The sequence below is a fragment of the Podarcis melisellensis genome (assembly GCF_964234715.1).
Source record: "Podarcis melisellensis genome assembly, chromosome: 4".
In the NCBI taxonomy this organism is placed as follows: domain Eukaryota; kingdom Metazoa; phylum Chordata; class Lepidosauria; order Squamata; family Lacertidae; genus Podarcis; species Podarcis melisellensis.
The window spans coordinates 102,111,211-102,134,621 of record NC_138531.1 but is presented as its reverse complement, the minus strand read 5'-3'; the positions used below and the strand labels follow the sequence as shown (position 1 = coordinate 102,134,621).

The window sequence follows — 23,411 nt, the reverse complement described above, 5'->3', positions numbered from 1 at the left end:
CACACACATTTCCCCTTCATTTTTGGAGGGGGAAAAGTGCGTCCTATAGGGCGAAAAATGCGGTTCTTCTTCCTCTAGCACAAATTCAATTAGCATCTTTCGATAACTGGGGACATTGGTTCCTGAGTCTCTAATCCCTTTCTGTTTCCATTGCAGATTGTGAAGAATTGGAAATCAAGAAAAAGGGTGATCAAGACAAAATCCCCAGAGAGAAGCAAGGTAAAAATTTGGAGTGTGGAGAGAGCTGCAATCAGAACTCCAATTACACTTTCCAACAAACAATTATCATTGAAAAGAAACCCTATCAGTGCATGGAATGTGGAATGAGCTTCCGTTACAGAAATAGTCTCACTTTTCATCAAAGAATTCATACAGGGGAGAAACCCTATCAGTGTGTGGAATGTGGAAAGAGCTTTACTGTGAAAAGAGATTTCCTAGTACATCAGAGGATTCACAGTGGAGAGAAACCATTTGAGTGTCAAGAGTGTGGAAAGAGCTTCCGTAACAAAAGCACTCTCACTTCCCATCAAAGAATTCATACAGGGGAGAAACCCTATCAGTGCTTTGAATGTGGAAAGAGCTTCAGTACCAGCTCCAATATCACTTCCCATCAGAGAATTCATACAGGGGAGAAACCCTATCAGTGTGTGGAATGTGGAAAGAGCTTCAGTCAGAGCGCCAATCTCACTTTCCATCAAAGAATTCATACAGGGGAGAAACCCTATCACTGCTTTGAATGTGGAAAGAGCTTCAGAAGAAGCTCCTTTCTCACTTCCCATCAAAGAATCCATACAGGGGAGAAACCCTATCAGTGTGTGGAATGTGGAAAGAGCTTCACTGATAGCTCCTCTCTCACTTCCCATCACAGAATTCATACAGGGGAGAAACCCTATCGGTGTGTGGAATGTGGAAAGAGCTTCAGAAAAAGCTCCTCTCTCACTTCCCATCACAGAATTCATACAGGGGAGACACCCTATCAGTGTGTGGAATGTGGTAAGAGCTTCAGGAAAAGCTCCTCTCTAACTTCCCATCACACAATTAATACAGGGGAGAAACCCTATCAATGCGTGAAATGTGGAAAGAGCTTCAGTACCAGCTCCAATCTCACTTCCCATCAAAGAATTAATACAGGGGAGAAACCATATCATTGCATGAAATGTGGAAGGAGCTTCACAAATAGCTCTTCTCTCACTTCCCATCAGAGAATTCATACAGGGGAGAAACCCTATCAGTGCTTGGAATGTGGAAAGAGCTTCGGACGGAGAGCCCATCTCACTTGCCATCAAAGAATTCATACAGGGGAGAAACCCTATCAGTGTGTGGAATGTGGAAAGAGCTTCAGTACCAGCTCCAATCTCACTTCCCATCAAAGAATTCATACAGGGGAGAAACCCTTTCAGTGCTTGGAATATGGAAAGAGCTTTAGTCGGAACAGCGGTCTCACTTCCCATCTAATAATTCATACAGGGGAGAAACCCTATCAGTGCGTAGAATGTGGAAAGAGCTTCAGGAAGAGCTCCAATCTCACTTCCCATGAAAGAATTCATACAGGGGAGAAACCCTATCAGTGCTTTGAATGTGGAAAGAGCTTCAGTACCAGCTCCAATCTCACTTCCCATCAAAGAATTCATACAGGGGATAAACCATATCAGTGCTTTGAATGTGGAAAGAGCTTCAGCAAGAGCTCCAATCTCACTTCCCATCGAAGAATTCATACAGGGAACAAGCCCTATCAGTGTGTGGAATGTGGAAAGAGCTTCAGTACGAGCTCCTCTCTCACTTCCCATCAAAGAATTCATACAGGGGAGAAACCCTATCAGTGTGTGCAATGTGGAAAGAGCTTCAGTATTAGCTCCTCTCTCACTTCCCATGAGAGAATTCATACATGGGAGAAACCCTATCAGTGTATGGAATGTGGAAAGAGCTTCAATCAGAGCCACAGTCTCACTTCCCATCAAAGAATTCATACAGGGGAGAAGCCCTATCAGTGCATGGAATGTGGAAAGAGCTTCTGTCAGAGATCCAATCTCACTTTTCATCAAAAAACTCATAGTGAGGAGAATCATAGAATCACAGGATCATAGAATTGTGGAGTTGGAAGTGACCTCTGGTGTAATCTAGTCCACCCCATGTGAAGCAGGCATCGCAACTAAAGCATCCATGAGAGGTGACCATCAAAGGAGATCCCAGCATCTTCCAAGGGAGTCCATTCCACTAACAGCTTTTGCTGTCAAAAGTTCTTCCTCATGTTTAGTCAGAAATCTCTGTTCTTTTAACTTGAAGTCATTGGTTGATGTCCTACCCTCTGGAGCAGGAAGAAAAAAGGGTTTGCTCTATCTTCCATTATTTATAGTTTTATTGTGTATTTTGTGTTTTTGTAGTATGATTTTATGTTGTGATCACTCTGAGACCTATGGGAATAGGGTGGTATACAAATTCAATCAATCAAATCAATCAGTAAATCAATAGATTCTTGGTTGCCATCCTCTGTACATGTTTCAACTTGTTGATATCCTTTTTATTATTTATAAAAGTCATGTTCTGCCCTTCATCCGAAGATTTCAGTAATGGTTCTTCGTCATCCCGGGATGAAGTGACAAGTGAGATGCCACATGATTCTGTCCTGGGCCCGTTGTTGCTCAACTTCTTTATAAAAAAAATTGGGTGGGGGAATTCAGGGGATGCTGATGAAATTTTCAGGTGAACCAAACTGGGAAGAGCAGCTAATGCCACAAAAGACAGAATTGGGATTCAAAATGACCTTAATGGATTGGAGAACTGGGCCCAAGCTCACAAAATGAATTTCAGTAGGGAGAAAAGTAAAGCTTTGCACTTAGGCAGGAAGAACCAGATGCACCAATATAAGACGGGGGTTTGATGGACAGCAGAGTCTGGGGATGCAGTGCCTGAGAATTCCACCAGAGGGCCAGAGCCTCTCTGATTGGCTACCTTGACAGAGGGAAGGGGATGGAGCCAGGACTTTGGGCAGGACAATAAAAGGGAGAGAGTTGGAGAGGGCTGGATTTGAGATGGGAGAGAGGGTTGGATGGAGGGAGAACTGGCTCTGATCATCTGTGAGGAGAATATAGAGTCAGGGGAATATCTATAGAGTCAGACTTGTCAGTTTGCATTTCTTAATACAGAAAGTATTGATCTGATTGGACACAACTAAACAACAACAAAAAACTACAAGCCAATCTCTCTGCTAACAATGACTACAGATGGTTTGCAAATATACCGTGTTGTTGTTGTTATTGCTTAGTCGTTTAGTTGTGTCCGACTCTTTGTGAACCCATGGACTAGAGCATGCCAGGCACTCCTGTCTTCCACTGCTTCCCGCAGTTTGGTCAAACTCATGTTTGTAGCTTCGAGAACGCTGTCCCACCATCTCCTCCTCTGTCACCCCCTTCTCCTTGTGCCTTCCATCTTTCCCAAGATCAGGGGCTTTTCCAGGGAGACTTCTCTTCTCATGAGGTGGCCAAAGTCTTGGAGCCTCAGCTTCAGGATCTGTCCTTCTAGTGAGCGCTCAGGGCTGATTTCCTTAAGAATGGATACGTTTGATCTTCTTGCAGTCCATGGGACTCTCAAGAGTCTCCTCCAGCACCAGAATTCAAAAGCATCAATTCTTCGGTGATCAGCCTTCTTTATGGTCCAGCTCTCACTTCCATACACCACTACTGGGAAAACCATGGCTTGAACTATACGGACCTTTGTTGGCAAGGTGATGTCTCTGCTTTTTAAGATGCTGTCTAGGTTTGTCATTGCTTTCCCCCCAAGAAGCAGGCGTCTGTTAATTTCGTGACTGCTGTCACCATCTGCAGTGATCATGGAGCCCAAGAAAGTAAAATCTCTCACTGCCTCCATTTCTTCCCCTTCTATTTGCCAGGAGGTGATGGGAGACTTCCGGTCAGCGCCATCGCTTAATGGCGGATTTCCCTTGGAGCTCCTGAGGGAATCTGCTCTGCGGGTTCGGGTCCTGCAGCTACGGCGAAGCGGGGACCCCCAAAAATCACAGGTGCGAAGCCTGTGAACAGGAGACTCGGTGGGCACCTTTTGTGCCCCCCCAAACCTGCAAAGAGCCTTTTTAAAGGCTTCGGAACAGCAGCGGGTGAGCGGCGTGGTGCTGAGAGTTGTTTACCCAGCCTGTGGAGTGAAGCCGCATCGCCATTAGCGGAGAGCGCTGATTTCTTCCAAAGAATTAGATCTGAAAAAAACTACTACCCGTGAGTAGAATAAAGATTTGAGGACTAATTTGACACTAAATTTAAAGAATTTCGGCACCGAGAACGGGAAATGCATAAAGAGGAAGTCTGCCTTTCCGCTCTGCAGTTAGATCAAAGCAAAGAGATCGCTAAGCTGTAACTTTTTGAAGATCTCGCCTTTGGATAAAAGCAATCCACCGTCAAAGAAACAAAGATCCTTCCACCACAGGCAGGAGTAGTGGGGAGGAAATTGTACTTTATATGCCTGCATTAGAGAAGGGAATTGGAATTTGTACCGCTGTTTTGTCACCCTGGGAGCGGACTGCCGGGGAAGGGAAGCCGGCTGTGGACTGACAGTACGTAAAGGTAAAAAAGTTACTTTGGAGCTAACTTTCTGAGTCAACTCTTTAAAAGGATACAGTGTCCCTGGAATGTATTTAGATTTTGTTGCATTTGGAATAATTTTGAAGGGTATTGACATTGTGGCCTTTTAAGAGACTGGGGGACTTTTTTCTTTATAAAGAACACTTTCATCTTAAAAGTTGCAAAGGGAACTTAGAAACTTCTCCCTCTAGAGGAGATTTGGCTGGTTACAATAACAACTGGGCTATAGACTGCTGAGCTACTGGAAAACAACTTTAGGAGTGTGGGACTGACCTTGACTTGGTATGATAGTGTTATGGCAGATGACAAAGAGAAAGTAGAATCACAGGGAAAAACCTTGAGATCCGGCAGACAATACAAGACTGACAGTTTGAAACAAAGAAGGGCCTCAACATCCGGAGCTACTGGAATAGCTGCTGTCCCACAAACAAAAGCAAGAACTATATCTTCTGAGGATGCGCTTGCAAAAGCATTTGGGAAAATTAATGAATCTTTGGAACATTTAACAAAGCAAGGCACAGAGACAAGCAAACAAGTTGCTGAAACTAACAGGCAAATTGCAGAAACTAATAAGAAAGTAGCTGAGATTTCAGAAAAAATTGACTTAAATACCACACGTATAATTGAACTTGGAAAGAAGGTGAATTCAAATACAGAGTCTATTGGAAAACTACTTGAGGAATCGGCCACCACTCGAAAGATTGCTGAGGAGGCTAAAGAAATTGCGACTGCTACCCAGGAAAGGATTCCACCGGTCCTTAAAAAATTGGAGGACCATGACTTGATATTGTCCATGATTGAGATGCAAAGAAAAGAGAGAAATTTAAGGATCAGATCAGTACCTGAAAGTGAAAGGGATAACCTGGTGGACTATTTAACAAAAGAGTTTTCAGATTTTTGGCAACAGGATTTGGAGAAGGAAGAATTTAAGATAGAGAGTGCATTTAGACTTGGTACAAGACAAAGAAGGAATAAGGCAAGAGACTGTCTGATAACTCTAAGATCAAAAGAAGAAAGGGATAAAATCCTGAATCTGCACTACCAAAAAACTCTGCAAATTGAAGATTCTTTTGTGGAGATTTTTAAAGACATTCCGAAGCACATCCTGGATGCAAGAGGCCAGTACAAAGATCTGGTGGTATTACTGAAAAGAAACAACATACCATTCAGGTGGGAATTTCCTCAAGGCCTATCTTTCAAATATAAGGGAAGGAAAAGAAGAATAAAGACAGTGAGCGATAAAGACAAGTTTTTAGGAGAACACGAAGAGGATCTTCAGAAGGAGGTGGACTCTGGACAAGAACCATTTCCTTCAGGAAAAGGAATACTGGACATAGCAAACCTACCATTTGGAGTGAAACCACCGACAGAAGAACAACTACTTGGAGCAGTAGGAGGGAAAAACAAATAACTCCATCATGGCTCTGCAACTTCTAAGTTGGAATTGTAACGGTCTAAACATTCCCCGGAAGAGAAAAGGTGTTTTTCACATACTAAAGAAAGAGCAATTGGACTTGATTTGTTTACAAGAGACGCATGTGACGAGGTCACATAGGAAAATACTTATTAATAAAAGACTGGGACAAGAATTTATATCCTCTGACAGAGTAAAAAAAAGAGGAGTGGTGATATATGCAAAGGAAAGATTGTTGCCGAAATTAATTTTTAAAGATGACCAAGGAAGATTTTTGGCAATTGAAATTCAAGTTCAAGGAGAGAAATTTCTGATCGTGGGAATTTATGCACCAAATGAGGGGAAAGCTGAGTTCTTTAAGAAGTTGCATGAGACATTTGCATGGACTATTTGGACTATAATTTAATCTTGATGGGTGACATGAATGGAGTAGTATCGACAAATATGGACAAAGCACAAAGACAGGTAGTTACAAAAGACGGAAGACTACCAAAAACTTTTTTTGAAATGACTGACAATATGGACTTGGTTGACATTTGGAGAACAAAACACCCTCTTGAAAGAGAGGGAACCTTTTTTTCTGAAGCCAAAATGACATGGACTAGAATTGACCAAATTTGGGTTACTAGAGGAATGGCACCAAAGATAAAAAAGTTGAAATCTGCCCAAAAACTTGCTCCGACCACAATGCTGTAAAGATGGTGATGAAGCAAACAACAGCTGGCACCTTCAGATGGAGGATGAATGACACCTTATTTGGAGATGAGGAAGTTTGTAAAAAGGCCCAAAAAACTTTGAAAGACTATTTTGAAATTAACATAAAGACTAACGTAGAAAAAAGAGTAATCTGGGACGCAAGTAAAGCTGTTATGAGAGGATTCTTGATACAACAAAATGCAATAAAGAAGAGAAACCAAAATGAGAAGAAAGATAAAATTCTGGAGAAGATAAAAGATGGGGAAAGGAGATTAAGATCAAAACCAAAGTTGCAGGAGATTCTGAGAGAAATTAATTTATATCAAACACAATATATGGAACTGATGAATCAAGAAATATAATAATAATAATAATAATAATAATAATAATAATAATAATAATAATAATAATAATAATAATAATAATTTATTATTTATACCCCGCCCATCTGGCTGGGCCTCCCCAGCCACTCTGGGTGGCTTCCATAAAAACCAAAAATACAGTAAAATATCACACGTTAAAAACTTCCCTGAACAGGGCTGCCTTAAGATGTCTTCTGAATGTCAGGTAGTTGTTTATCGCTTTGACATCTGCTGGAAGGGCATTCCACAGGGCGGGCGCCACTACCGAGAAGGCCCTCTGCCTGGTTCCCTGTAGCTTTGCTTCTCGTAATGAGGGAACCGCCAGAAGGCCCTCGGTGCTGGACCTCAGCGTCCGGGCAGAATGATGGGGGTGGAGACGCTCCTTCAGGTATACTGGACTGAGGCCGTTTAGGGCTTTAAAGGTCAGCACCAACACTTTGAATTGTGCTCGGAAACGTACTGGGAGCCAATGTAGGTCCTTCAAGACCGGTGTTATATGGTCTCGGCGGCCGCCCCCAGTCACCAGTCTAGCTGCCGCATTCTGGATTAGTTGTAGTTTCCGGGTCACCTTCAAAGGTAGCCCCACGTAGAGCGCATGGCAGTAGTCCAAGCGGGAGATAACCAGAGCATGTACCACTCTGGCGAGACAGTCTGCAGGCAGATAGGGTCTCAGCCTACGTACCAGATGGAGCTGGTAAACAGTTGCCCTGGACACAGATTTGACCTGTGCCTCCATGGACAGCTGTGAGTCCAGAATGACTCCCAGGCTGCGCACCTGGTCCTTCAGGGGCACGGTTACCCCATTCAGGACCAGGGAATCTTCCACACCTGCCCGCCTCCTGTCCCGCAAAAACAGTACTTCTGTCTTGTCAGGATTCAACCTCAATCTGTTAGCCGCCATCTAACCTCCAACCGCCTCCAGGCACTCACACAGGACCTTCACTGCCTTCACTGGTTCTGATTTAAAAGAGAGGTAGAGCTGGGTATCATCCGCATGCTGATGAACACCCAGCCCAAATCCCCTGATGATCTCTCCCAGTGGCTGCATGTAAATGTTGAAAAGCATGGGGGAGAGGACCGAACCCTGAGGCACCCCACAAGTGAGGGCCCAGGGGTCTGAACACTCATCCCCCACCACCACTTTCTGAACCTGGCCCAGGAGGAAGTAGCGGAACCACTGTATAACAGTGCCTCCAGCTCCCAGCCCCTGAAGACGGTCCAGAAGAATGTTATGGTCGATGGTATCAAACGCCGCTGAGAGATCCAGCAGAACTAGGAAACAGCTCTCACCTTTGTCCCTAGCCCGCCGGAGATCATCAACCAGTGCGACCAAGGCAGTTTCAGTCCCATGATGAGGCCTGAATCCCAACTGGAAGGGATCCAAATGGTCCGCTTCTTCCAGGCGTGCCTGGAGTTGTTCGGCAACCGCTCGCTCAATCACCTTGCCCAAGAATGGAAGATTTGAGACTGGGCGATAGTTGGCCATCGTGGCCACATCTAAAGATGGTTTTTTAAGAAGCGGTTTAATAACCGCCTCTTTCAGCGGGTCTGGGAAGGCTCCCTCACGGAGGGAAGCATTCACCACCCCACGAAGCCCATCGCGCGGTCCTTCCCGGCTAGCTTTTATAAGCCAGGATGGGCATGGATCCAGGAGACAGGTGGTTGGTTTCACTCGTCCAAGCAGCCTGTCCACATCCTCGGAGGTAACAGATTGGAATTGATCCCACTCAACTTGACTAGACAGAACTCTAGCACTCTCCCGCCCCGGCCCTGCTCCCATGGTGGAGTCTACTTCTTCCCGAATCTGAGCGATTTTATCTGCAAAAAACTTTGCAAAATCATTGCAGGAGAACATGTGGCCCGTACTGGGCCCCAATGTTAATAGAAAATTAAACAAATGAGACAAAAGACTTTTGAATCAGCAGACAAATGTGGTAAATTGTTGGCTTGGCAAATAAAGAAAAGACAGAAATTGAATACGGTTACAAATTTAGAAGTGGATGGAAAGAACATTTATAACCCAACTGAGATTAGGAATTGCTTCCAGAGATACTTCAGACAACTATATTCACAAGGGCTGCAGAAAGATATGGACATAGAACAATTTCTTGGAAAAAATGGACTGAAAAAGATTTCACAGGAAAGTAAAAGAGTCTTGAATCAGGAAATAACAGAACAAGAAATAGAAGGTGCCATTCAAAACATGGCATTGGGCAAATCCCCAGGACCGGATGGGCTGACTTCCAGATACTATAAGGTTTTGAAGGAGTGGTTAATACAACCTTTGAAGGAAGTTTGTAATGAAATTTTGGAGGGGAAAGATCTATCATTTGCCCAATAACAAATGTTGGAAATGTAATGAGGCTGAAGGTACTTTTTATCATCTTTGGTGGACCTGCCCAAAGATCAAAGCTTACTGGGAAATGATCTATAATGAAATTAAGAAAGTCCTTAAGTGGACATTTGTAAAGAAACCGGAGGCTTTTCTCTTGGGCATGGTTGGCCAATTGGTACCAAAGAAGGATAGGACATTTTTTATGTACGCAACCACAGCAGCAAGAATCCTGTTGGCAAAGTATTGGAAGACGCAAGAACTACCTACTCTGGAAGAATGGCAATCGAAGGTGATGGAATATATGGGACTGGCAGAAATGACCGGCAGAATCCGTGACCAGAGGAAAGAGACAGTGGAAGAGGACTGGGGGAAATTTAAAATATATTTAAAAAACTATTGTAAAATTGTGGACTGATAAGATGTTAAGGGGTAAGAAACAAAGAACTATAGCTGTAAATCTTAAACTTTAAGAAAACTTAAAAGGGACTTGACTAAAGATCGATTGACGAGTTGCTCGAAAAAATGGCAAAACACGGATGTGGCGAAGGGGAGGCATGGGGAAGTCAATATTTGTTGTTTGTTTTTGATGTGTGTGTTTGTTTTGTGTTGTCTTTAATATGTGTAAAAACTAATAAAAATATTTTTAAAAAAAATTTTTGGAGGGGAAAGGGGCACCAGAAACGTGGAAAGAGGCTTATATTACACTTATACCGAAGACAGAGACTGAGAAGACTCAACTTAAGAACTACCGCCCCATTTCGCTATTAAATGTGGATTACAAAATCTTTGCTGACATTTTAGCTAAGAGACTGAAAACAGTTTTGATGGAGGAGATTCACAGAGACCAAGCGGGCTTTCTCCCGAGAAGACATTTGTCAGATAATGTAAGGAATATAATTGACATTTTGGAAAAGTTGGAAGTGAATATAAACACTAAAGCAGTTTTGATATTTGTGGACGCCGAGAAAGCCTTTGACAATATCTCTTGGAGCTTTATGATGAAGAATCTCCGGGGTATGGGGGTAGGCCAAGGGTTTGAAAATGGTATAGGTGCAATATACTCTGAACGAAAAGCAAAGTTGATTGTAAATAATGTGGTTACGGAAGAATTTAAGATAGAAAAAGGGACACGTCAGGGATGCCCAAACTCTCCATTACTTTTTATATCAGTCCTGGAGGTCTTGCTGAACATGATCAGAAGGGACCAGTTGGTCAAAGGAGTGCAGGTCGGAGCTAAACAGTACAAATTGAGAGCATTCGCAGATGATTTGGTACTTACATTACAAGAGCCTGAATCTAGTACAAAAAGGGTTTTAGAACTAATTCAAGAGTTTGGTCAAGTAGCAGGATTTAAATTGAATAAGTCAAAAACTAAGGTATTGGAGAAAAATTTAACACCTTTTGAAAAAGAGAGGTTTCAGAATGAGACAGGATTGGCCGTGGTTAAGAAAGTGAAATATCTGGGGATAAATATGACAGCTAAAAATGTGAACTTATTTAAAGACAATTATGAGAAATCCTGGATAGAAGTGAAAAAAGATTTAGAAATTTGGTCAAATCTGAAGCTTTCCTTGTTGGGTCGAATTGCAGTTATAAAGATGAATGTATTGCCTAGAATGTTGTTTTTGTTTCAAATATTGCAAATAGTGGACAAGATGGATTGTTTCAAGAAGTGGCAGAAAGATATTTCGAAATTTGTCTGGCAGGGTAAGAAACCCAGAATTAAATTTAAGATTTTAACTGATGCAAAGGAAAGGGGGGGGGGACTTGCTCTGCCAGACCTTAAACTGTACTATGAATCGGCAGCTTTCTGCTGGTTGAAAGATTGGCTACTTCTTGAGAACACAGACATTTTGGATTTAGAAGGTTTTAACAACACTTTTGGGTGGCATGCATATCTGTGGTATGACAAGGTTAACGCTCACAAAGCTTTTAAAAATCATATTGTCAGGAAAGCACTATATAATGTCTGGATTAGATACAAAGACTTGTTGGAAAATAAAGCTCCAAGGTGGCTGTCGTCAATGGAGGCAAAAGCTGTTAAAAAGCTTAATATGGAGACCATATTTTGTGCTCTGCTCTTTCACCCTCATTAAAAGGTTCTTTAATTCTGCCTCACTTTCTGCCATCAAGGTTGTGTCATCTGCATATCTGAGGTTGTTGATATTTCTTCCAGCAATCTTAATTCCAGTTTGGGATTCATCCAGCCCAGCCCAGGATTGCAGTAAAATTAAAATGTTTTGGGAAACAATATATAATGAAAACGTTCCATTCAACATTTGTGAAAAAGCCGGAAGCTTTCTTATTAGGGATTGAGGGAAAAGACCTGCCAAAGAAATTAAAATATATTTTTATGTATGCGACAACAGCGGCAAGAGTCTTCATAGCACAAGGATGGAAGAATGAGGAAATCCTGATGAAAGAACTGTGGCAAGAAAAACCGATGGACTATGCGGAATTGGCAAAATTGACACACAAACTACGTGACAAGGATAATTGTGATTTCACAAACAACAAAATGAACTGGACTCTTTGGCAGGTTTTGAATAAATATTCACAAACTCTTTATTGTAATATATAGATAGATAATTTGAGGATTTTTACAATTTTATAACATGCAGATAGAAATATGTGTTGAGAAACCAGTGAAAGGAGCTGAGGGAAGTCTGGGGGTCTTCTGTTTAGAGGGGGAATGGAGGGGGGACAATGTGGATGATGTGTTTTTGTTGAAACTATTGTGTTGAAATTTCTAATATATATATTTTTTAAAGGAAATCTTGAAAGTATACTGCATAAGGATTATTCTGAGTGGTTTAGATTAACTGATTATCTGATTAATGATGTATGGAGAGTAGAATTATCATCACTTGAACATAGTGGAATACATAATACCATAATATCTATGATGTGTGATGTTACACTTTTACCTATTATTGTTAATGATATATTTTGGGTTCCTTATTTTCTTTCTCATAAGTTGTTATGTTCTAATGTTTTGAATCATAAGGATAATGTTATGATTGAAATCTCTAGGTGTGAAAAATGGGGGAAAGTATATGTTTGCTCACCACATTTTGGACAAAGTGAACCTTGTGTGTTTGATGTTAGTGATGGAATCTGTCAATTACAAAAGATGAGTAATGATACTTTTATTTAAGATACTGGGATTGGATGCTTACATGTTACTACTGTGGACCCTGAATTGTGGTCAGATGGAACTCTCACTGGAATTGATAAACATCAGGAATACAAATGTAACCTGTAGTGAAGTTGGGAAATCTACATAACCTATGTGCAAAATTTGAGAACTGGAAATATTGTGTCAGAAATGATTAAGGATTCTGTGTATTTGTCATTAAACCTACACAGTTTTGATATTTCTATAGGACCAGACTATCAGAAGTTAATGACATTGTTTTTGCATGATGATCAAATACAAAAACACTTGGAACAACATGCTTGGAATACAAAAAAGGCATTTCTAAAACTACAATATGAAAATGGAAAATTTCAACAAATTGCTGATGAGGAATCTAGCTTTACTGAATATCATTTGTGAGAGATATTTAAAGGCTATTCTCCAAAGACGTCAGCTTTCTTACATCTATTGAAACACCCTATTGTGATTATTCTGTTGATAGTATTCAGTGTAATTGGATATGCATTTTGCTTAAATGCTTAAAGAATCTGTAGACACGATTGAATTCTGTCTTAGAATATTTGCATATTGATTTTAAAGTGAAGTATAAATAAATTTACACATCAAGAGGGGGAATATGTAATGAATGGCATGCTTTGTGTGGGCCTAAGATGGCTGAAGAACACCACAAAATGGATGCAGTTGATGAACTATCAGTGAACGGCGTTGATCAAAGAGCTAATGGAATGTTCATGTTCTGGCCAAAGCAGTATATTGGGAACGGTACATGCAAGGAGGCATGAAGACCGGCTATACAACATCAGTTTTGAACAGGAAGAGTTGTGATATGCCAAAAGCTACACAACATCAGTTTCAAATAATAAGAGTTGTAAAATACCAAGAACATGCCAAGGACGAAAGAATGCGAAGATTCAGATGAACAACAAGGAAAGTATACAAGGCGAGACTCTCCAATTTGAGTGTGAGTGTGTGTGTGTGTGTGTGTGTGTGAGAGAGAGAGAGAGAGAGAGAGAGAGAGAGAGAGACTGAGTGCATGTTCCCCTGTCTTGTTAAATGTATTCCATGGTAATCAATAAAGTAGTACTATAGAGGAAATCCAATATTGGTTGTCTGTTGTGTTGTGCTCTCCTGGAGTAGCCTACGTTTCATCTATGTTAAACACCTAAACAGATCTAAAAGAACCTAATTGCTCTTTATACATCTTATAAGATCTGCTGGGAAAGATGGAGGGCACAAGGAGAAGGGGGCGACAGAGGACGAGATGGTTGGATAGTGTTCTCGAGGTTACCAGCATGAGTTTGACCAAACTGCGGGAGGTAGTGGAGGACAGAGGTGCCTGGCATGCTCTGGTCCATGGGGTCATGAAGAGGCGGACACGACTAAATGACTAAACAACAACAACAACCTACAGGTTACCAGAGTATAGATGAAAGAAGCCAGGCTATCCCTGTCTAGATAGGGGTGCAGCTGGGCCACCGGCAAAAGCTGATGGAGGGCATTGCAACCCCCTGTGACCACCTGAGCCTCGAGCAGCAGCAAAGGATCCAGGAGTACCTCCAGGCTACAAACCTGTTCCTTCAGGTGAACCCCGTCAAGAGCAGGAGATCTCCCACCCACCTGGTGTGGGAAACCACCCACTAACAGGGCCTCAGTCTTATCTGGATTGAGCTTCAGTTTGTTGGCTCTTATCCAGTCCGTTATCGAGGCAAAACACTGCTCCAGAGCATTGACTGCCTGACCTGCAGAAGTCAAGGAGAAGGAGAACTGAGTGTCACCAGCAAATTGCTGACAACGTGCCCCAGATCTCTGGATAACCCCACCTAGTGGTTTCATGTTTCTTAGGGGATAAAATCAAACCCCACGGAACCCCACCTTGAAGGCTCCATGGGTCAAAGAGCACTTTCCAAGCATCACCCTGTGGAGATACTCATCCACAAAGGACCAGGAGCACCACAAAGCGGCGTCACCCACCCCTAACTCAGACAGAGGACATCATGGCCAATGGTGATGGTATTATTATTATTATTATTATTATTATTATTAATTTGTGTACACCCATCATCATGGCAAGCTCTGTCCATGGACCAGGACCCAGGACCAGGTTCTCAGATGGGCCATCAAGTTCTTTTGTCATGTTAACACCTCTATCCAGGCATAGCTGTCAACTTTCAGATTTGAAAATAAGGGATCAGCAGCCTCAAAAATAAGGGATCAGCAGCCTCACCTATCTACCAATCCGGGATAGCAGCAGGAAGCAGCGGGAAACGGCGCTGGAATAAGGGAATTTCCCGCAAAAAAAGGGAAGGTTGACAGCTATGATCCCAGGTGAGGCCTGGCTTGGAAAGGCAGCTTAGCCTGAATTTTTCCACTGGCCCCCGATCTTCCCTTCAGTACAGGTTATCCTGTTAATTGGATTTTAATTAACTGCCCTGCCCTGTAGGAACCTCCAACTTAAAACACTGATGTTTTGGTGTGGCAGCAAGTGTACTTTGGAACTCCCTGCCACTTGACATCAGGCAGGAGGCTTCACGGTCCACAGGAGGCTGAGTTTGTGATAGCTACCCATTGAGGAGAGAGAAGTCAATTGCCTACGTATATCTGAATAAATTGAGAAAGTCTGGTTTTCAGTAACTCCGATTAAGCTAACATTTTGGGGGATGTTTTGAAAAAGTAAGTTTAGTGATCATTTATTTATTTATTTATTTATTTATTACATAAAATGTATATACCGCTTGATTGTAAACAAAACAAAACCCTCAAGGCAGTTTACAAAAAGATACACTGAAATCATGAATAATGTCCAGCAGTACTTTGAAACATGTAAAAAGTTAAAATGCTAATATTCACCTCAACTTTCTAAGCACCTGCACAGGGATGTTTTTAGCAGGTTCCCCAAAACGGTGGGAGGGAGGCGCCTGCTTGATCTCAAGTGGCAGGGAGTTCCAAAGGGTCTGTGCTGCCATACTAAACAATTGAGGTCTTGAGGGACTTCCGGGTTAGTGCCATCGGCTAATGGCGGATTTCCTCTGAGCTCCGGAGGGAATCGGCTCTGCAGGATTAGGGTCTTACCGCTGCGGCGACGCAGGGACCCTTAAAAATCACAGGCGGTGAAGCCTGTGAACCTGGTGACTTGGCGGGCACCATTTGCGCCCCCCGACCTGCGAAGGAGCCTTTTTAAAGGCTTCGGAACGGGGGACGGGGTGAGCGGCGCGGTGCTGAGAGTCGACTGCTTCTCCTGCGGAGTGAAGCCGCGCAGCCATGGCCGGAGAGCACTGACTTCTTCTTTTGAATTGGACTCTAAAACAACAACCCGTGAGTACTATGGAAATTGGACTTATAAAGGAAAAGTTTTTTCTTTTGAATTGGGCATGATCGGGGAAGGCGCAAAAAGGAAGTCCGTCTCCCCGCCTTGTAAACAACTTAAAGCAAGGACCTGCTAACTAAGGTCGAGAGAACTTGTTCTCATTTATTGGGCAAAGACATTAATTTCACGATTTGGCATTATAAGAGATTTTACTGGAGGATAAGAGCTAATTTTGGGAGCTGAAGACTCCCCCCCCCCTGGACCCAGGAGTGATCCGCGAGAGAGCCTGCTGAAAAGGTACTGAGTTTGACAGCTGTCAAATTAGCTGTCAAGACGGAATAAGAGAACTTTGTTTCTGCTGGTCATATTTGTTACAACTAGACTATACCTTGTTGAAAATAAGAAAGAACTGATACAAATTAACTTGACTTTTGGATCTGAACTGGAAGGAATACTAAGTAACCAAAATCCCTCTAGAGGGAGTTTTGGGACATTACAAGAATGGCTGAAGGAGGAAGAATTCAAGCTAAATTGGACAGAGTCTTTGTTCTCTTGGGAAAGGTACAAGGCCAAATTGATGTTTTGGCTACAAATGTTACAACTCTGAACTTAACTGTAAACAAATGCATTGAATCTGACAAGGATCTGACTCAGGAAGCTCATGCAGCTGGACAAGAAGAGAAACTGGAGAGTTTTGAGAGAGTGGAGAAAGAGATATATGTTGTCCCTGAGGGAAAGGAAGGAGGAGCTGTATTGTTGCAGAAGACAAAGGACGGCCTGAGGCCTGACATGATGGCTACAAAGGAAAATAACTTGATGGTGAAAAGCTGGTTTGAATTGGAGATGAAAGAATGGAGAGATCTCCTTGTGTGGAGATCTGAAGACCCAAGGATTACAAATTTGATTAAGGTGGATGTTGGAGCTTGGGAGGCAGTTGGACTTGAAAGGAGTAAGAAACAAGACTTAGGCTCCACCCTTAAGTATGGTGGTCTGGCTGGAAGAAATATGGGCCTTAATGGGATTGAGCTTCTCCAAGATTTGGTGTTTAATACCAAGGATTACCAAAAAAACCGGCAGAGAGGAACTGAGAGAGAATTAAGAGCCTCGGACGTGAGATCTCCAGGCTGACAGTAGATTGATTGATGGACATTTGTTGGGGATTGAAACCGGGGAAGGGGGGGGATGGAATTTGGGGATCCAAAGGGTGTATAACTATAACCTTTTATTTTGTTTTGTTATTTGTATTAAAATTGGGGAAATCGTGGAAGGGAATCTAGGTCGACCTTAGAATAAGGTTTTAAGAAAAAGTATAAATATTGATGTCTATAAGGATTGGCTTTTTTTTTCTTTTTTAAAATGAACTAAAGATAAAAAGGTTTAAAAAAATTAGGGATAAGAACTTGTTGAGACAACATTGAATTGGAATACAAGAAGGGGAGGTGCGGGGAAGTCAGGGAAATAGGGTATAGAAAATAAGGATTGGGAATTCTATGTGTTTTTTAAAAAAATTGTTTTTTGTTTTTTCTTTTTTTCTTTTTTTGATGTAATATGAAAAACTTCAATAAATATTTCATAAAAAAACCCAAAACAATTGAGGTCTTGCAACTGTGGAGCAGGTATTATGTGGCACCTGAAGCTGAAGCGGTCGAGTGGGCGTCTGGAGTTCTCTCAATCCACTCTACATGCCGTGCAGAAATTCATAACCATCCATCATAGGATTCTCCTGTCAGACATTACCAGGATTTCTTTCTTTCTTTCTTTTTTAATATTTATTAAAGTTTTAAGGGTTACAAAAAGAAAAAGTAAAAAACATTTTAAACAAGAAACAATACAACACATCACAATAGGTAAAGAAAAAAGGATGAGATACAAAAAAAGAAAAAACAGAAGAATAAAATCCATTAAACAAAAAAAAAGAAAAATACAACAAATCTTCCCATTACTTATCTTTCATTAGCTTATTTCCTTGGCCTCCTCACACCTCCTTTTTTTGTATTCTAGTTTGATTATCTATTTCAGCAAATCCTTTCCATCTTTTCAAAATTTAGTCCTGTAATTTATCTTAGTATAATGTAGCTTTACTTTCCCTCCTTTCACCAATTAACAGTCAGTTTTTCCCAAATCCTTTGTATCATTTCTGCTAAAGCCACATAACATCATTCCAACATCCTTCTAACATTCATTAATTTTACAATGTTTCTGTAAATAGTCTTTAAATTTCTTCCAATCTTCCGGATATTACCAGGATTTCAAAGACGGAATTGTCCAACAACTTTTGGGGTGTCCTGGCTTTTACTTTTTGAAATTGGGCAACCCTAGGTCACTTGGGATACAATGGAGAATCTCCTTCAGGGCTGAAGTCAAACTGTTGGTAGATTGCAGCACCTGCAATAGAAGCCGATACAGGAGAGACATGTTTAGTTGCAGCTGGGGCTGATGAAGTCATCTGTTTGTGCTGCCGCAGATGCACCAGGGCATGTCTTCCCTCTGCTCTCCTCCCAGAGGTCACTGCTATGGATACATGACCATATTGTCTGTCTCCAGGCTCTGCAGTCGTCTGTGGGCTGTATCTCTCTTCCCTCACCCAAAGGAATACCTGAAAGATGGATAAATAGACCCAGGAAGTGAGTATTATGTGTGAGGCCATGGCATGCAGGCAAAAGGATCTGGTGTATTTGTTTCAAGAAACAGTGAGAGGAGGTGAGTGTGCCATGATTTTGGTGGTGATATTTCTGAGCAGAATTTGTGATCTTGTCATGTTTTAATTGGATCTTGAATTACACAAAGGAGGATATCTTCATAGAATCTTAGAGTTGGAAGGTCCAGTCCAACCCCCTGCTCTGCAGGAATCTCAGCTCAAGCATCCAGGACAGCTAAAACCTCCAAGGAAGGAGAGCCCACCACCTCTTGTGGGAGTCTGTTCCACTGTCAAACAGCTCTTACTGGCAGAAAGTTTTTTTCCAAATGTTTAGTCAGAATCTCCTTTCTTGCAACTTGAAACCATTGGTTTGAGTCCTCCCCTCCAGAGCAGTAGAAAACAGGCATGTTCCCTCCTCCATGTGACAGCCCTTAGAATATTTGAAGATGACTCTCATATCTCCAATCAGTCTCCTCTTCTCCAGGCTAAACATACCCAGCTCCATCAACCGTTCCTCATAAGGCTTAGTTTCCAGAACCTCGATCATCTTGGTTGCTCTCCTCTGCCCACCTTACAGCTTGTCAACATCCTTCTTAAATTCTGGTACCCAGAATTGGACACAGGATACCAAGTGTGGTCTGACTAAAGCAGAATAGAGTGGGACTATTACCTCCCTTGATCTGGACACTAGACTTCTATTGGTGCAACCTAGGTAAAGGGACCCCTGACCATTAGGTCCAGTCGCGGATGACTCTGGGGTTGCGGCGCTCATCTCGCTTTATTGGCCGAGGGAGCCGGTGTACAGCTTCCGGGTCATGTGGCCAGCATGACTAAGTCGCTTCTGGCGAACCAGAACAGCATATGGAAACGCCGTTTACCTTCCTGCAAGAGCGGTACCTATTTATCTACTTGCACTTTGATGTGCTTTCGAACTGCTAGGTTGGCAGGAGCAGGGACCGAACAACGGGAGCTCACCCCATCGCGGGGATTCGAACCACCGACCTTCTGATTGGCAAGCCCTAGGCTCTGTGGTTTAACCCACAGCGCCACCCGCATCCCTTGATGCAGTCTGTTGTTGTTGTTGTTGTTTAGTCGTTTAGTTGTTTAGTCATGTCCGACTCTTTGTGACCCCCCTGGAACAGAGCACGCCAGGCACTCCTGTTTTCCACTGCCTCCCTCAGTTTGGTCAAACTCATGCTGGTAGTTTCGAGAACGCTGTCCCACCATCTCGTCCTCTGTCGTCCCCTTCTCCTTGTGCCCTCCATCTTTCCCAACATCAGGGTCTTTTCCAGGGAGTCTTCTCTTCTCAGGAGGTGGCCAAAGTACTGGAGCCTCAGCTTCAGGATCTGTCCTTCCAGTGAGTACTCAGGGCTGATTTCCTTAAGAATGGAGAGGTTTGATCTTCTTGCAGTCCATGGGACTCTCAAGAGTCTCCTCCAGCACCATAATTCAAAAGCATTAATTATTCGGTGATCAGCCTTTTTTGCTGCTGCATCCCACTGTTGACTCATGTTAAGCTTGTGGTCCACCAAGACCCCTAGATCGTCTTCACATGTACTGCTAGTAAGCCAGGTGTCCTCCATCCTATGTTTGTGCATCTGGTTCTTCCTGCCTAAGTGCAGAAGTTTACATTTGTCCCTACTGAAATTCATTTTGTTAAGGTCATTTTGAATTCTGATTCTGCAGCATTAGCTACCCCTCCCAGTTTGGTGTCATCTGCAAATATGATGAGCATCCCCTCAGTTCCTTCATCCATGTCATTTATAAAAACGTTGAACAACAACAGGCCCAGGACAGAACCCCTCTTGTCACTTTTCCCAGGATGATGAAGAACCATGAAGGAATCCTGTTCAGGTTTAGACAGTCAAATCCACCTAACAGTTACCTCATTCAGCCCACATTTTACCAGCTTCTTCACATAAATGTCACAGGGGACTTTGTCAAAAGCCTTACTGAAATCAAGATGCAGCATTTTCACAGCAGTCCCCTGATCAACAAAGTTTGTAATGCCATAAAAATTTAAAAAACAAACAAACAGATTGGTCTGGCATGACTTATTTTGGAGAAATCTTAGTAATCACAGCACCCTTTTCTAAATGCTCACATACCAACTTGAATTATCTTTTCTAGGATCTTCCCTGGTATTGATGTCAAGTTCACCAGTCAGTAGTTACCTGGGCCTTCCTTTCCCTCCTTTCTGAAGATGGGGACAACATTTGCCCACCTCCAGTCTGTAGGGACATCACCTGTTGGATGACTGGGAGAGTGGTGACGGCTGTATAGTCAGATCCAGTTGGCAGCACTGCAGGGTTGTTGTGCAGGAGATGGGCCAAAAAGGGGTGTGAGGAGCTCTCCTGAGGCTCCTCTCCAACTTCTCCACAATGCATAGAACCACATATTCTGTAACGTTCTCAACTGGCTACACAGTACTACCTGAAGGGGGAAATGATTACCGTATTTATTCAATTAATATACAGCCCTTTATCAAATGATCCCAGGGCAGTGTGCAACATTAAAAACACATCAATGATAAAGCAAAGTAAAAAGCATACTGACATATAATAATAAATCAATACGATAAAAAAGAATACCCGCTCCTTGTGTTTCAGTGCTCACTGAATCCAGAAGGAACACAGAGGCACTGACCATGTCCTCTTTCCATCAAGGCAACGTCACCACTGCCATGTTCATTTTAGTCGGCTTCCCAGGCATGGAAGCATCTCACTTCTGGCTGGCTTTCCCCCTGTGCTTCCTCTTTCTGCTGGCCATTCTGGGCAACTGCACCATCATCTACATCATCCGAGCGGAGCGCAGCCTCCATGAGCCCATGTACCTCTTCCTCTGCATGTTGGCAGCCATCGACATCATGATCACCCTGTCCACCGTGCCCAAGATGTTGGCCATATTCTGGTTCAGATCCACCAGCATCGCCTTCGACGCTTGCTTGGTCCAGATGTTCTGCATCCACAGCCTCTCTGGAATGGAATCCACCATCTTGCTAGCTATGGCTTTCGACCGCTACATCGCCATATGCTACCCACTGAACCACTCGTCTATCCTCACCACGCCCAGGATAGCTAAAATAGGACTGGTGGCTGTATTTCGTGGAGCAGCCCTGATGGCCCCTTTGCCCGTTTTCATTAAGAGGCTGCCCTTCTGCAAGTCCAACATTCTCTCCCATTCCTACTGCCTGCATCAGGATGTCATGAAGCTCGCCTGCGCCAGCATCAAGGTTAACATCATCTATGGACTCGTGGTCATCATTTTCGCCATTGGGCTGGATTCCCTGCTCATCTCCTTGTCTTACTACTTCATCCTGAAAGCTGCCCTGAGTTTGAGCCAAGAGGCACGTGTCAAGGCCCTCGGGACGTGCCTCTCCCACATATGTGCTGTCTTCCTTTTCTATGTGCCCTTCATTGGCTTGTCCATGGTTCACAGGTTTGGTAAGACGCACGGCTCCAACATCCATACTGTGATGGCCAATGTCCACCTACTGGTTCCTCCAGTGCTGAACCCAATCGTCTATGGGGTGAAGACGAAACAGATACGTCACCGAATAGGGCAGGCATTTTGCAGAACTAAGTGCTGATAAGAACTTACTGCAATTAACTTTTTTTAAAAAAATAAATCATTCATTTATCAGTTCCAACATCATGAAGCATATGGTGATCCCTCTGCAGGGTGTGGGATGTCTCACCGATGAATCATTGGGTACAAGCTCCCATCTCCTGCTCCTTCTATTTTTCTTCATGGATATTTTCCTCCTCAATACTAGAAGCATGGATGCGTCAAGAAGACCCCTTGCTGTGGTGATTTTGAGCACTACAGATGACAGTCCTGGTTCTGCTCCATTTCACCCCCAAGTGGTTGTGAAGATCCTTCTGAAGATTCCACACTGTGAACTTCCATAACCACCCAGATCTAAGGAATCCTTCTCTATATATGGGCTCATTCCTGGCCCATTTGGAAGACCCAGTACAGTTTTCTCTTACTGGCCATCTGTCAGGGATTCTTCAGCTGTGACTCCTGCATAGCAGGGGGTTGAACTCGATGGCCTTTAGGTGAACTTCCAACTCTACAATTCTATGGTTCTGTGACAAGGAGGTTTGGAGTGAAGTGCCATCGGCAGGTGTTTGACAACCTGCTCTTTCTCTCTGTTCCACCAGAATCAAAAGAAGAAGTTGAGGTATCAGAGTGGTGCCTGGTTCAATAAACTGAAGTTGAATCTTGGAAATACAGAATAATAATAATAATAATAATAATAATAATAATAATAATAATAATTTATTATTTATACCCCGCCCATCTGGCTGAGTTTCCCCAGCCACTCTGGGCAGCTCCCAATCAGTGTTAAAAACAGTACAGCATTACATATTAAAAACTTCCCTGAACAGGGCTTCCTTAAGATGTTTTCTGAATGTCAGGTAATTCTTTATCTCTTTGACATCTGATGGGAGGGCGTTCCACAGGGCGGGCGCCACTACCGAGAAGGCCCTCTGTCTGGTTCCCTGTAGCCTCACTTCTCGCAATGACGGAACCGCCAGAAGGCCCTCGGCACTGGATCTCAGTGTCCGGGCTGAACGATGGGGGTGGAGACGCTCCTTCAGGTATACAGGACCGAGGCCGTTTAGGGCTTTAAAGGTCAGCACCAACACTTTGAATCGTGCTCGGAAACGTACTGGGAGCCAGTGCAGATCTCTCAGAACCGGTGTTATGTGGTCCCGGCGGCCACTCCCAGTCACCAGTCTAGCTGCCGCATTCTGGATTAATTGCAGTTTCCGGGTCACCTTCAAAGGTAGCCCCACGTAGAGCGCGTTGCAGTAGTCCAAGCGTGAGATAACTAGAGCATGCACCACTCTGGCGAGACAGTCCGCGGGGAGGTAGGGTCTTAGCCTGCGTACCAGGTGGAGCTGGTA

The 23,411-nt window shown here is 43.1% G+C and overlaps 2 protein-coding genes across 2 annotated transcripts in view; both read left to right on the top strand.

Annotated features, from left to right (window-relative positions):
* Positions 1-2,173, top strand: part of LOC309369077 (uncharacterized protein) — a 73,776-nt gene extending 71,603 nt beyond the window's left edge. The window contains exon 6 of the mRNA XM_081909687.1: positions 157-2,173. Coding sequence (XP_081765813.1) covers positions 157-2,084 — 1,928 coding nt within the window. The 3' untranslated portion in view covers positions 2,085-2,173. The remainder of the gene's footprint in view (positions 1-156) is intronic.
* A 4-nt stretch (positions 2,174-2,177) lies between these two features.
* Positions 2,178-22,667, top strand: LOC309369278 (olfactory receptor 51E1-like). The gene is made up of 2 exons (XM_081910088.1): positions 2,178-3,474; positions 19,819-22,667. The coding sequence occupies exon 2, from the start codon at positions 21,143-21,145 to the stop codon at positions 22,082-22,084; it is 942 nt and encodes a 313-aa protein (XP_081766214.1). The 5' UTR covers positions 2,178-3,474; positions 19,819-21,142; the 3' UTR covers positions 22,085-22,667.
* Positions 22,668-23,411: the final 744 nt, after the last annotated feature.

Coding starts and splice junctions, on each gene's coding strand:
- LOC309369278 (XM_081910088.1), top strand. CDS start 21,143: ATGTCCTCTTTCCATCAAGGCAACGTCACCACTGCCATGTTCATTTTA.